The sequence below is a fragment of the Poecilia latipinna genome, unplaced genomic scaffold, assembly GCF_001443285.1.
Source record: "Poecilia latipinna isolate Pla-1442-1.1 unplaced genomic scaffold, P_latipinna-1.0 Scaffold417, whole genome shotgun sequence".
Classification (NCBI taxonomy): Eukaryota; Metazoa; Chordata; class Actinopteri; order Cyprinodontiformes; family Poeciliidae; genus Poecilia; species Poecilia latipinna.
In genome coordinates, this window is record NW_015113033.1 from 203,936 (window position 1) to 218,963 (window position 15,028).

At 41.7% G+C, this 15,028-nt stretch overlaps 2 protein-coding genes across 3 annotated transcripts in view; one reads left to right on the forward strand and one right to left on the reverse strand.

The window, feature by feature from the left end:
- Positions 1–6: 6 nt before the first annotated feature.
- On the reverse strand, positions 7–8,334 carry LOC106950692 (ADP-ribosylation factor-binding protein GGA1). Of its 2 annotated transcripts, none has more exons than XM_015037706.1 (17): positions 8,229–8,334; positions 7,312–7,396; positions 7,112–7,187; positions 6,909–7,007; positions 6,698–6,821; positions 6,465–6,565; positions 6,219–6,299; positions 5,008–5,145; positions 3,993–4,074; positions 3,792–3,905; positions 3,563–3,709; positions 3,173–3,243; positions 2,914–3,077; positions 1,812–2,011; positions 1,551–1,720; positions 1,062–1,172; positions 7–251 (listed from the first exon to the last, which is right to left on the reverse strand). In XM_015037706.1, the coding sequence occupies exons 1-17, from the start codon at positions 8,269–8,271 to the stop codon at positions 141–143; spliced, it is 1,917 nt and encodes a 638-aa protein (XP_014893192.1). In that variant the 5' UTR covers positions 8,272–8,334; the 3' UTR covers positions 7–140. The 2 variants fall into 2 exon arrangements, with proteins under 2 accessions (XP_014893192.1, XP_014893194.1); XM_015037708.1 differs by lacking the exon at positions 8,229–8,334 and adding an exon at positions 7,810–7,904.
- LOC106950691 (MICAL-like protein 1) overlaps positions 8,008–15,028 on the forward strand; it is a 17,218-nt gene continuing 10,197 nt past the window's right edge. The window contains exons 1-8 of the mRNA XM_015037705.1: positions 8,008–8,188; positions 9,714–9,903; positions 11,069–11,117; positions 11,224–11,368; positions 12,691–12,761; positions 12,893–13,035; positions 14,115–14,464; positions 14,589–14,625. Coding sequence (XP_014893191.1) covers positions 9,758–9,903; positions 11,069–11,117; positions 11,224–11,368; positions 12,691–12,761; positions 12,893–13,035; positions 14,115–14,464; positions 14,589–14,625 — 941 coding nt within the window. The 5' untranslated portion in view covers positions 8,008–8,188; positions 9,714–9,757. The remainder of the gene's footprint in view (positions 8,189–9,713; positions 9,904–11,068; positions 11,118–11,223; positions 11,369–12,690; positions 12,762–12,892; positions 13,036–14,114; positions 14,465–14,588; positions 14,626–15,028) is intronic.

The window sequence follows — 15,028 nt, forward strand, 5'->3', positions numbered from 1 at the left end:
AAAAAAAAAAAAAATCACTGCCATCCAAACCAACGTACGCCAGAATGACCGCAAAGGAAACGTGTCTGAAGACGGCGCCGATGGCGGAGGACAGGCGGCCGAGTCCGGAAGCAGAGAGTCTGTCGGGGTGAGTTCAGGTGCTATAGGTTCCCCCACTTCTCAGGGTCAGGAAGCTGTTCTACTCTGCCGCTCTCGCTGTGCTGCTGCTCGCCCATGGAGAACGATAGTCTGTACTGCAGCTGGACTTTCTCCTGAAGCACACGGGAAAACAAAAACAACAAAGAAAAGAGAGGAAAATCTTTCACAGACGGATACAAGAATCCAGCTAAGTATGTTTATTTAAAAAAACAAAAAGAAAAGTTACATCAGCTGCAAAAAATGTAGGTTTATCAAGAGGTCCAATGTGCTTAAGATAAATTTATTTCTGCTGTGAATTTTGCCAATATTTCAGATGAATATTTTTGATGCCAGTTGGACCCATAAAAATCAGATTTGCTGATAATTTTTCAAGATGGTTGCCATGGAAAATACATTTTTACACTAAAATTGCCAATTTAGTGCAAATATTTGGTGTCAAATCATAGCATGTATGTCTTGAGCCATAGAAATCAGATTTTCTTCATCCCCTGTTTGCTTTTTTGTGGTGGACATATTTCAAAATGGCTGCCGGGGTTGTGATGAAGAATATGTGTTTGGACTAAAATCAGTGGTAGTTAATGCCACAGCTAACTCCACTAATGCTAACCGTCTGTCTCACATCTTCATCAACTGGAGTGAAATTGTAAACAGCAAAAGTCCTCAGTCTCTAATTTTGCTCCATATTCTTACTTCATAGGACGACCAAATATATGATGTGACATAAAGTCCATCCAGGTCATGAAAACGTGTAACATCTCGTGGTAATAGCTGCTTCAAAAGACTCAAAAACGGCGGCCATGTTGAAAAATGGAAACATGAAAAACATAGGACAAAGTTTCTTGCTTGCACTATATTACTGTTAGTGTAGAACACCAATTAAAATAACATTTAAGAGGAACATTAAAGCCTGTACTAGTAGCTACCTTGTTAGGGTTGGCTAGCAGCAGGATCTGCGTGATGGCAGCAGGGGGCAGGATGGGGTTAAAAGCTGGGAGCTCTGACCCCGATGGAGGCTGCAGCTTCACCCCCACAGACTGCAGATAAAAACACAAAAACATCAGCAAGCTTTAACCCAGATGTGTTCGCATTAGACATGAACCGGTATGAATAGACGACCTTTGGTAAAAACACCAGCTTCATTTTATTATTACAGCTCCAAAATGTGTCGTGCAGAAAAACTGCAATCGTTGCAAACAGAACCGCAGGAAGGGCAGGACAGAAACCTCACACACCTTCAACTGTTCCCCACATCGTCACACTACAACCACAAACCGTCCACAGCCTCCGTTAACTGCTACCGTTACTCTGTTACCCCTAAATAAAACCGTGTGCAACCACTTCCCTTAATCTAGTGAGTCTAAAAGTCAGAATCTGAGGAGGAGACACAGAGTTCATAGGTCATCGCTGCTGACCTTTGGGGCTGTAGCTTCAAAGTGAATGTTGGTGGCGGGAATAGGGGCGGAGGACAACATGGAGATGATCACCACCAGCACGTCGGGGCGGGACGGAGGCGAGTCGCGGGCGAAGTGAAAGAGAACCCGCAGGCTGTGTCCGTCAAACACGGTTATGGGTAAGAGGCTACCTGGAGGAGGAGCGGTCAGGAAAACGCTAAATCATTAAAGTTTGAAAAACAACCATACATGTGCAAAAAACGGTGATTTCTCTGCACTTACTGGGCTTAATGGATTCTAGAGGTACAAAAACATCGGCCAGGGAGACTTCTGCTGCGTGAGCCGGGGATTTGTCCAGCAGCGTTCCTCCCAGGCTGGAGGCGGAGGGGTCGGCCGCTAAGGCTACGGCAGCAGGAGCGCTAGTGTTGATTCCCGACTTGGACTGGAGATCCCTCAGAGTCGGCTTGGACTGCTGCTTGTCCCTTGGAGAAGAAAGACGAGCAGCACAAACACATTTTAACCACCATTACCTACAATGAAGAAAACACTTCTCTGTTTATAAGACCAGAGGAATGTTTCCACCTTGGCGACAAGATGAAGGTTAAGCTGGTCCTGGTCAGTGTCCACTTTGAGATGCATCACTGATCATTATGAAGCTACAGCTAGCATAAACAGATTGCTGTGAGCAACTATTAGCTCATAGGAGGGTCACTGCGAGTTTTCACCAACTCAAATTTAAGACTTTTTAAGATCATTATGAACAGAATTTATGTCACCACAGAAACGTGTGAACGTCGTCCAGCCAACTGGTCAAAACTTTGCATTCACTCATGATAGACGCAAAACAGCTAGCCGAGGTACATTAGCAGCTATTTAGCGGTAGCCTCAGCTGCTTTGAGTCACAGAACACAATGAAGACTCAAACATTTACCTGACAGAAAAGTCCAGCAAGGAAAAAAAACCCAAAACAAAACACAGAATATACAAGATGAAATTGTCCTGTCACGATAAAATACAAGACCCATCAACTTATTATATTCCTACTCTCTGTTTCTAATGAATTTAAGACATTTCAAGGCCCTTAATTCACATCTTCTGTGTCTTCAAGGCCACGTTAAAATGACTGCAAACAGACGCGCAATTATACAACCGTACATCTTTGAAAAGCAGAAGTACAGCCTCCTGCACAATCAACAAGAGGTAGTGAGAATGTTGAATAATTTGTCCCCTCTGAACCTTTTTAAGGCTTAACCCGGTCAGAGTTGTGGTCTGTAGCTTATTTTCACAAAAGACACAGAAGATGTGAACCGTTTCCAAAACTCCCGTCCCAAAGCTGGAGTCTGAGTCGAGCCATGCAGTGTGTGTGTGGGTGTGAGAGGCGTACCATTTGACCTGCAGACCCTCGGGAGGCAGCGACTGCTGCAGCAGCGTCTTCCCCAGCAGGTCCAGCTCATCCAGGGACGACAGAGGCTGGGAGTGAGACGGAGGGTCAGGACTCAGCAGGAGATGAGGAGCTGCTTGGACATCCGCGTCGATGCTGTCGGAGGACTGGAAGGAGAAAGAAGAACAAAATAAGTTTTCATTAGATTCTTGCACCTGGAGCAGCAGATTGTGAAGCTCTGCGACGTTTTCCCACGGCTCACCTGGAAGGAGTCCCAGGCTGTGGAGTCGTCCGGTTGTGACGGGTTGGAGGTGTGCGTCCCTTCACTCAAACCTTCAGAAAAGAGACGGAGCTTAGAAGACGTTTCAAGTTAGCTGCGTTTTCACAAAACGTAAAATTGCGCAACTTGAAGTTACGAAAAAAAAAATTCCTTAATGGGAACGTGCCAATTAAAAAAAAAGAAAAAAAAGAAAAATTTTCAGTAATTTTTTTGCGCTTGTGTATAATAGATGTATTTCACAGAACTGCAATGGAAACATTTTTTCACATCACACCAGTCACATGATCAACAACCAGATGTTACTACTGGAGGAAATGACAAAAAAAGATGACAGGAAGCGTTCACATTCGAGTGGGAAAATGGGAACGTTACCGAGTGACATGAGCTCATCGTCCAGCAGGCTGATCCCCGTCTCCTGTGAGGGAGCCTGGAGGCCGTCGGTGGGAGTGGGGAACTCTGGGAAGGAAGGAGGCGACTGGGGCGACGTGTCCAACCCGGACAGATCCAGCAGAGCCGTCCCTGAATCAGTGGGCGGCATGTTAGTCAGCTTACACCAAAAGACAAGCATTTTACTTTGGTTCCGTCTCGGCTGCTGACCCACCGGCGGGTTTCTGTGTGTTTAGTGTGTTGTTTCCGTTCACAATCTCGCCCTTCACCTGCTGCTTGTACAGGTTGATGACGTGAGTCAGGCTGTCGTTGGCCTGCAGGATCTCGGCTGCGCAGAAAAAATCAGAGTGAGGAGTGACGGTTTTCATGCCACCAAGATGGACGCCTCTCATCCAGGAGAAGGCGTGCGGCTCACCTAGCGCTTCGTCGTTGTCTTCCGTGTCGCTCGCTAGCCGGAACAGCGTCGGCCTCATCTTCTCGCAGCGCTGGTACAAATCCTGACGGCGAAGACGGGATGGACTCAGACGGGTTTCATGTTCAGGGTTCGTTCACTTTTCCCTCAGTGAAATTCAAACACTTTTCAAGCATTTTTTAAAGTAAATATTCAAACGTTTCCAGAATCACTTTGGATATGAAAACAATACAAACGAGCCAAAGAAGACGGTTTCAATATCTCATTACTGTTATTAATGTCTTGTGATAGTATTCTGGATTACACAGGCAGGAGAAGGTCAATTAAAATAGAACAAAATGTTATGTTTTGAAATATCTCTCTAAAAGCACACACCCTGCCAGTCCAAGAACAAAACACTAATGAAAAAATAATAATAATTCACCCAATTTCAATCAATTTGGTTAAAGTATAGCTCAACAGGTCATTGAGCCTTTAGGAATAGTAAATATTTATTACTTTGAAACCAAATTCAAACAAATCGCGTTAATGTAAATGGCATTTCTGCTCAAATTAAATGTTTAAACACAATATAAAAAAGGAAAAAAAAAACATTCTGGGTATTTTCTAGCGTTTAGCAAATAGAAACAAGAAAAGTTTCGTCTGATTTAACTAAGAAATGTAGCCGTGTTTCTTAGGTGTATGTAAATATCTGGATTTGTGTTTGTTATGATGTAAAGCTCTTTGAAATGCCCTGCTGCTGAAATGTGCTTTACAAATAAAATTTGATTGATTGATTGATTTAACTGTATCTGATTGCACCGTTTTACAAAACTGTGCAGTTTGGATATCAAAGCACTTTGTACAGAAATCAAGTATTTCCAAAACCTTGAAAACACCTGATGGAAATTCAAGCATTGGCAAGGATTTTTAATCACCAGCACAAACCCTGCATATTGATAATCAATCTCACTGTGTGGCTGATAGATTATCACTCACACAGTGAGTAGTAATCACTGTGTGATCTTGTTTGGTTCACCTGTATCAGGTCGCCGTTGCCCTGGCCGGTCGCCGTGCCGTCGTAGTCCTGCAGCAGCTGAGTCAGCAGAGCGACGCTCTCCTTCACTTCCTGTATGGCGTTGACGCGTTTCGACACTTTCTCCGCTCGCCGCTGATCCTGAGCAGACAGTCGGGACATCGGTTTGCCCAAAAGTATTCATACAGGCTCTGAAGGGCATCCTCACTAATATGTGGTTGGGGTTTTCGCCGCAGACTGTGTTTTCTTTGCAGGCAGCAGAGGAAAAACCCCCAAAACAAAACAAAAAACGTTCTGAAGCTCCAGGGATAATTCTGACTGCTCCTCCTCTAGCCAGAACTCATTTCACTGTCTGGCTTCCTGGAACAGAAGTGTAGTGTTTACCTTCTACATTTGCAAAACCTGTTTTGCTGTGTGCTCCTTTTGAGGAATTCGATCGACAGCAGCTTAAATTTAAGACTCTAGTAAAATATAAATACAAGGGATGGCTGGGGGGGATTTGCTCCATGTCAACAAAACGTAGGAAAAAAACTTTGTGTCCATGATAAAGACAGAAAAGCTAGCTAGCAACGGTTTACTAGCTGCTAGTTAGCGGTAGCTTCAACCGTCTTGAGTCGCGGAAAGCAAAGATGTTTGTGTCTGACTCAAACTTTTGCCTGACAGAAAATTTGTGCAAAACAACATTAACTAGTCCTGGCAGAGAGCAACTTAACCAGCAACATCTGTTTAAACAAATTTAAGACTTTTTAAGGATGCGTGGACATCCTGGTTGAAGTCGTCCGTCTTCGTTATTCCATCCACTTTGTACAACACACCAGAACCACTGGAGCATAAACACACCCTCAGCATGATGCTACCGCCACCATGCTTCACAGTTAGAGCAGCATTCCTCCGTTTGAAAGCCTCTTGGAGAAAATAAACCAGTTTAAATAAATCCAAGAATTACGCCGGAGCGCTGTGTGGGTTCTCTTCAACTTGCTGAAGAACACACATCACACAGATGCACATTTCTGCCTGTATTTATACTTTTGATACTGTAAACAGTAGAGAAAATTTGCATTAGATTCACACTTTGTGCATCTAATTCTTGCTGGTAAAATTCAACGTTGGAACTTTCAAATTAAGGAAAGAAAGATTAAAAAGCAGCGTTTAGAAGCTTTAAAACTCAAAATAAAAAAATTATAAGAAATGCAGAAATAAAACAGAAGGTTTACCTCTTGGACCATTTCCTTAATGAGTTTGTTAGCAGCTTTCAGGTCTTCAGGGTGTGAGCTATTTAGCAGGCGGGACAACATCTATTAAAGCAAACAGCAGTGAAAAGAAAAATGTTATTAACCAGAGCAGAAACACAAACAATGACGGCAAAGGGAACGTTTAAACAGGCAGCAGGAAACCGACTGAAAATGGCTTTTCACCGCGTCAAATCATTAATTTCGATAAGTGTTACACAAGGCTCTTACTTTTGACTTCTCCTCATCCTCAAAAATGGTGTTTTTAGGTCTGCGTGGAGGAAGGTGCAGCAGCTTGTCTGGGGGAAGCTCTGGGTCTTGTTTAATGATACCTGATTTACAGACACAGTAAAAAAAATAAATAAAAAAAAGAATCTAATTTTATACTCTACCAAAATTTTTTAAAAATACTTTACAAGAAAAGTTTAAATAAAAAAAAGTAGCATTTGCTAGCAGCCTCTTACCTTGTTTCTTTAGCATCTGATAAGCATCTGAGATCTTGGGCTCATCAGGCAACGCCAGCGTCCAGCTGTAGATCAGCTCCAAAACTTTCTTTTTTGCTGCCTCTGGAGAGCGAGAGCCTAAATACTGAGCGTCAGAACAAAACGCCGTGTTTGTCAGTTCACCCGTTATAAAATAAAAGGCTACGCGTCAAGTCTGACAGACTGTCGGTACCTTTGGTGAAACTACTTTGATGAGCTCGTTGAGAAATCGGAACTTGCCCACTTCGCTGTGAAACCTTTTCCCGCAGTTTCTCATGCACGTCTCCAGGACCTGGAGTTGAAACGGTAAACACAGGCAATGAAAGACGGCAGCTGGGAGGAAGGAAATGTTTGGTTAATGTAAAGGCAGCTCATTCTGAGCGGGTGTTAGCTCACCAACAGCGCCTGCATGGCCTCCCACTCTTGAGGAGACTGGATTTTGTGGGCCAGGAGCCTGGTGGCCAGCTGAGGTCTGGAACGGGATCAATTTCTCAAGGTGAGAAGACATTTCTTTATAAAAAAAAAAAAAAAACAACCTAAAAAAAGTCAGTCTGGGGATTGTAGAATAGCTCAAAGGGCATCGAGTCTCCTCTTACCCCTCCAGGTCGTTGTTGAGCTGGTCACAGAAGGCATTGATGCTGCTCCAGTCTGTGTCTCTGTTAAGTGGATTTGTGGCTCTGTCTGAAATGTCAGCAAACAAAGCAAGGCCAGACAGTAAGTTGAACAAAAATGCATCTCATAAAATTAGTTTGAAAACATATACATGGGGATGTACTTGTAGACAAATGTCATTTTTTTCTGAGATACCATCTATCAAATATATTTTTTTACATAAGCACCGTTGCAAATTAAAAAAAAAAATCATATCAACCGCCAAGAAAACAGAAAAAAAGTTGAATAACTATTTAAGAATGACATAAAAGATGCATAGACGAGATTAGGTTTGCTAATAATATAGTATTCAAAAACCTGTTATAATTTAGTCATTTAAACCTTGTCATCAAATGTTTTTTCCAATGAAAATATGCGCAATTATTCAGCTCAAAAAGGCACGCGACCAGCTGTTCGACTTCACAATTTAAAGAGGAACAAACCTGCCAGTGTCACCTGAGTGAACCTCAGGTGCTAACAGTGTCACTGTAGCTAGCTTTCAGTTGGCATTTGTAGTCTTTTCTCGATTTTTCTCACGAGATGAAATCACTGTCATTTTATAACCGGCGTGATTTTAAAAAAGGCTGCCCGGGTGATTCTGACACACACAGCCCGGTAGCAGGTGTCCGCCGGGGAGCTAAAGCTACCCTGACTGTGGTCGGTGGTGTTGACAGCTGGCAGGTACAGCAGCTCCGCAGCTAGGTTAGCATCCTGGAGGTGGCGGCGGGCTTTGAGCCCCTGCTGCTGCGCCCGGTGAGCCTGCAGTGAGCCGCTATTTCACCCACAGCTCGTGGATAATGACTAGTTCATGTCCGGAGCAACAGACAACGCCGACTCTGAGGGGTACGTTTGAAAGACTTACTGATATGAGACTCCAGACTCTCCGTATCGGGCGGCGCAGCCATCACTGCGAGATTTATGTACGTAAGGGCACGTAAAGCGAGGCGGAAGCTGCGTAAAAGAGGAGTGGACAGACAAAACACGTTTAGTTGCGTTACGTGGGGTTACGTAATGCCTTAAACTCGTATTTCTTTACTACAAGTTGGTAATGCTATTATTACTAAGTGTAACTTGTTACACTTAGTAATAAATGTAAGGTCTGAAACAAAACACATTTGTTTAAGAGGTGTTTTAATCGATAAAAGGAAAATGAAAACAAACAAAAAAAAAACGTTAACGTTGCAATTAAATCTAATGTTTAATTTTTTTTTCAGGTTTAAAATATGTATACATATATAACTGGAATACATGCATTTCTGTTTATACGATAATAAACATATAAGTATTTTCTGTATAATATGAGCCAGCTCCAGTCCAGTAATGATGGTGTAATTATAGGTTCTGCGCTCCATAGTTTAACAGTAAACTATATTTACCATCAAATATGTCATTTCACAACTTTCAGGATAATAATAGAAGGTTGCAAGGCAGTCTTTAATAGTAAATACTGTTTTCAAAAAAGTAGGGTTTTTTTTTTGGAGAAAATCAAATATATGGCAAAACCTTTTTAAAAAGAAAATTAAAATCCACACGGAAGTCACGGTCAAGCATTGTTTTATATATACAACTTGTAATAAGTACAAATAACATACCAAAGCAACATTTAGTCTATTTTCTTGACTTTATTTGAGTGGAAAAATGCAAGAAATATTCCCTTTTTTTTAGCAGAAACAAGGAAGCTGATAAAAAAAAAACATCGGAAAAGAATAAAGAACGTCATCATACAAAGATATAAAAAAACACATTTGGTTTCATAATGGGAAAGAAAGAAGATTTAATCGTGAGTTAGAAAGCATGTGCTTTGAACTGCTGACATTAATCTCGTAACTAGAGACCTTTCCCTCCTAATTATAGAAAAAGAGCGGCTCTACGTCTCCCTCTAGCGGCGGCGTGCTGTGGGCTGTGGAGCACAACAAGGAGGAGCGAGCAAGTTGCTGGGTTTTATTCAAATTAACACCTATTTTATCAGGTCTTTCGGGAGGCTTCGTGGCACTGGACATATTCAGACATTAGTTCTCCCCTCCCTGTTGAACTCTCTTATAGCGGAGAAACCGAGTCCGCAGCTCAGTGAGTGTGAGAAGAACCGTTTCTTTAACTTTGGTCGTGGCTAAAATCTGCGGGGGTGAAAAAAAAAATATCTACGCTCTTTATACGCAGTGTGGATACCTTTAGGTGGTGAAGATGCACATTTAAGTGTGAAGAAATAACTTCCTTCCTGTTGCTTCGTTGGGTCGGCGCATTGTTTGTGCAGTTTGGTGGTTTGGCAGAAGAGCGTGAACGTTTCCTGTTCTCTTCACCAAACCAAACCGTTCTGCCTTTCTTTCTGTTTGATGTTTCACACGTAGAAAGGGAAATGCTTTTCCCGTCCGCAACTGAAAGTCGCGCAAAAACATGGCAGCATCACCGAAGGCTCTGCTTGAGTGGTGCCGCGTCACATGCGCCAGCTACCCCGGTGTGGAAGTGAAGAACATGTCAGCCTCCTTCAGGGATGGGCTGGCGTTTTGTGCCATCATCCACAAACACCGACCCGACCTGATGTAAGTAGACCAGAGGCTTCAGCCCTTCATCTGAAATACTTGTGCTTTTCTTGTCTTTTTCGTTTTCCCCTCCTCACATGGACCTTCAGTTCAAACTGAGCTGAAGAGGACTGGGTCGTTTCGTTTAGAGTGGAGACTATAATCTGCTGGACTAATCCCTCTTCTTAACCTCTCCAGACCCAGACTGAACGGATCATCCGATGTGTTTTCTCACTGTAAAAATCTTAGTACAATTTAAACTTTAGAGAAAAAAATAATAATCTGAAAAGTGTGGCGTATATGTATATTCAGCTCACCTAACAGAATCGTTTGTTTGTTTGTTTGTTGCGGGTACAACATCGAGTCTTGTGCAAAGAATTTATTTATTTATTTTTTGGTTGTAGATAGGCCCGCCAATAAGCAGTAAATCAATTAATTGCATGGTAAATTAAAACATGATCAATAATTTCCATCTGAAATATAATTTTTCACGTTTCTCTCTCTGTTTCAACAACAAACAGGATGACAAAATATGTTTAAAAAAAGTTTTCAGAAACTTCATAATTCATTTTATTTGGAGTTTTGTTTATTTATTTTGGATATTTAAAATGGATATTTAAAATGTCTTCCGATAATAACCAATGTTTGTTTCCATCTTGTTGCTGTTTGTGTTTCAGGAGAGGTTGGCCATATTTGTTCAGGCATGTAATAGTGATGCAGCAAAGGGTTGTGAGCTATTAGTAATACCATGTAAAAACTGTACAGTTACTAGTTTTAACAACAATACTAATATCGGATATCAATATTGGCCCAATTTTTCTTATCAGTGCGTCCGTCCTGTGTGGTAATTATGTGACTTCTGGATGTAATCATGGCGCTGGATCAGTTTACAGGAGGAGCCACCATGAAAACGGAGGCCTGAGTTTTAAAGGTTTTATTTATAAAAACATTTTTAAGATTCCACACAATAAAGCACGGTGAAGGGTGCGATAAAACACAGCCGTAAATGTTCACATTGATACTTTTTAAGAATCAGTAATGTTCCAGACTCCAGTTTAATCTAACGTTTAATCTTTCATTCATAAATTTAGCTTGTTTCAGTTTTATGATACTCCAACCACTTGTGACCTTCTTTTCTCCTGCTTCTGACAGTTTCTAACTTATTATTATTCTTGCTTTGCTCTAGAGACTTCAGCTCTCTGTCCAGGGGAAATGTTTACCAAAACAACAAGCTGGTGAGTCAGTCGCGTCTTTGTTCAAGCCGGCAGGAGTTTCCCGGCCAGCATTGTGTCCGCCGGACCGCGTGTCGGTGAAAACTCCTTCATCCTCTCGACCCTGCAGGCTTTTGAGGTCGCAGAGGCGAAGCTGGGAATCCCTCCTCTGCTGGACCCACAGGACATGGTTTCCACGGACGCGCCTGACTTTCTCACCGTCATCACCTACGTTTCCCAATACTACAACCTCTTCAGCGGCGGAGAATCTCCCGGTGTGTTGCCGCGTTTCTGTGTGATTGTCCTTTGATTTCATGTGCTGCTCTTTGGTTAAGCCGCCCGGTTCGCTTTCAGTTTGTGGACTTCCTGGTACGAACTGCTCACCTCACTTCCTTAGATTTACTCTACTGTCGTCGCACAAAGACACGACGGTGAAATTCTGGACAAAATGCCGTGTAACACTTCTGCTGGCCTTTTGCTAATGAAGAGCTATAACCGTATTCCCTACCTAAAGAAGCTTCAGTAAAACCATTAATGACTGCAGACATATTTTAGTCCAAAAAGTCTAAAACCCTAAAGTCTATTTTAAATTAAAAGTTCACAATGCTGGATGCTCTAGCATCACAGATCCTCCACTTTACTTTAGCACTTTGCTGAAAAGCTCAGGTCAGGCGACTTAAAGATGGCGCCTAATGTTTTGGTCGTCAAGGAGGCACTGTACTCCAGATTTCAAACAGTACTTTAGAGATTTATGTTATCTTTTTGGTTGCAAACATAATTACAGGTCAGAGTCCAGCCTTAAAGGGACAGGCCTCTGTGTCACATCACATTTGTACCCCAGTTTTAAAAGAAATATATTATTTGGACGTTTCTAGAAACTCTTATCAACTTAAAGTTAAATATTAAATTAAAAAAAAAAAATATATATATATATATATATATATATATATATATATGTATGTATATGTATGTATATGTATAAGACGAAAACAAAAAAACACTTTTTCCAATATTAAACTTTACTTAAAAGCATTACTTACAGAAGGTAAAGTGTATATGTTGGAGCGATTTAATCTACTTCCAGTGACAATATGCTGTGTTTCCTGTGTCATATTAATCTTCAAATAGGCTCAAAATAACATTAAAACAGCAGAGCTGGTTAATAAACAAGAGGTCTGCAGGTGTGTGTCTGCGTCTCATACGTTTCTTTTCTAAAATATATTTACTTTTTCTTGACTTGTATCGAATATCCAGGACTTTTACTCGTAGTTTATCATCATATTACTCCAGTAAAAGTACAAAGTACAGCGTAGCTAAGCTACTTCTGAACCTACTTGAGTAAGAAGTTACTCTAGTAAATGTAACTATTTGCTGCCCACCTGTGCTTAACAAAGAGCTGTTTTCATCTAGCTAGCGACGCTAGCAGAGCTGCCAGCATGTGTGCAGCAGGATTTAAACAAAAATAAGCAGCGTTTTGAAAAGTGTTGTTTTCAAAGCAACAACCTACAAAGCGACCTTGAGTTTTGTTTTTTGTTTTTTTAAATCAACTGTAATACATTTACGTTTTCATTTCTCCAACTGTCCTTGTTGACTTCAGGTCCCTGCAGGTTGTGGTCGTCGCAGGTCTTGAATGTCACGAAGGTGCAAAAAACTCTGAGAAGCCAGAAGGTACGGCGGCTCCTCGCTTCTCTCTCTCTCTCTCTCTTTCTCTCTCTCTCTTTTTCTCTCGCTCTCTGTCTCTCTCTCTCTCTCTGTCGCTCGCCTCGCGTCCGACTGCCTGGTTTCTCTTCTGCTTTCAGAGCCTGACTGAACTGGAAACCAGTAAAGAGGACGGTCATGCCGGCCCGAGGCCCAGGGCGCTGTGTTCCCTCTGCTCCAAGCCGGTTCACCTCATACAGAAGCGTCTGAGCGACGGGAAGGTTTACCACCGCGGCTGCTTCAGGTGAGAGACGCTCATCTCTCCTGGTTGGAACAAACTCGACGTTTGTCTCTAATGCGCTTCAGTTCACCTCTGGTGACATTTGACCTCCACACCTGGCTGTGATTAGGCAGTGCCTTTTTGAAGTGTCCAAACCTCTTGATGCGTTTTGTGTTTTATCTGCCAAGTTCTTTGGGATTTTTTTTTTCTTTTCTTTTTTTTTGGCGGGGGGGGGGAATTCCTTTTTATTAAGCAGTTAGAAAAAATCATCTGGAGAGACTGAAGTTCTTTTTCTCATTCTTTTATTGCAAAGTAGATCAAGATCAGTCAGACTGGACATAGGGCGCATGTGGACTTTGATTTTTTTTTAGCTCTGGAATTTGATTAGGCCGTTTTAGCACAGGTTGTGCATCATTTGCTTCTCGCGAAAACTTTAATGTTGACCATTCAGCAACGGGTTTCTTACAGCCTGTCCTCCGTTTGTGGAGTGAACAACCAATACATTTTTCAGATGATCTGTGAAAAATCTTGTTCTTTTCCTTTCCTTGTTAGAATCTTCGCGCTAATCTGTGTTTTTTTTTTTTTTTCCATAAAATCACAATAAAATACACCAAGGTTTGCTGAAAAAAAGTTCATGTGACAGAACATGCGTCTTTTTCAGTCATGGGCAAAACCTTACCAAGTAATTTCTCCTCTAGTTTCTTGTGCAAATATCTTATTACACTTGAAAAAAAGGACAAAACTAACTTAAAAGTAACTTTTCAAGAATACATTGGAGCTTGTTTTAAGTTTATAATTCCTTAATATTGATGAAAAATTACTAGTGAAAAGTGAAATAGTTTACCAGTAGCACCGGTACTTTTTTAACGCCAAAATTAAGGAAATATTGAGTTAAAACAAGCTGCTATATCTTTCTGAAAAGTTACTTTTATAGTTATTAGTCTTATTTCAAGTGAACACTAGAAAATAGACCAAAACTCCTTGTTGATGTTTTGTGTTTTTGCGCTGAGTGACTCGGTACTAGCAGCACATTTGAACGGTAAAGTCTGCAACACCTTTAATGTTACATCAGATTTTTTTGTATTTGATCTGTCGTCTTGCAGGTGCACGGTGTGCCGCTGCGCTCTCTTACCAGGCTCCTACACTCCAGGAAGCGATCAGACGTCCTTCGTCTGCTCTCATCATGCAACGGACGGAAAAGCTGCCGGCGTCTACAGCAAGCAGCAACTCAGGCCTGCTGGTCATCGGCCCGGTCGTCCCATCCAGACGGGTTTCTACTCTCTGAGCGGGTCGGCCATCTGCAGCGTGCCTCGCTACGCCGAGCCGCGCCGAGCCTCGGAGGGAAGCGCGCTTCCCGTCCCGGCTCCCAGGAGAAGCCTGGACTCCTCTGTGGTTCCTGTTCCCGCGGCCAGGTCCAGAACCGCTCAGACAGTGAGCGACTCCCCCGCTGGAGGTAAGCGAGTTTTTGCTTCACTTATTGTTCTCTAAATGACGCCACGCGTCTGCATTCAGAAATTAAAACGAATAAATTTTTTTGATTTATTTATTTTCTCTTTTTTTCTGTGCATGGATATCAGAAGCTGTGCGTGAATCTTCACCTCAAACTCCTGGCCTGTAAGTGTACTGAACATTTTATTATTATTATTATTATTACTATTATTATTATTATTATTATTATTATTTACAAATGACAGAGACATAAAGCACATTTTTACCTTCTAATTAAGTTACCAGTGGTACAGCAGCTGGTTTATCAAATCTTAAAAAGACCCAAAAGAGATTTGAAAAACAAATGCGTCAGCCGGAGCGTTCTTCAATATAAGGATCTAAAATTTGCAGAAAGAGAAATCTAAAAGTTGCCCCCCTTTTTTTATATCATCTGCATTAGTTTGGATTAAATGCTTAAAACTTTTGATAACTTAACTTTTGGTAAAATCTCTATCTGATTACAGTTTGTCAGAGCTTATTTAGAGATCTTCAGTTTAATGCAACTCAAAGAGCTTTGGCTGAAAACTAC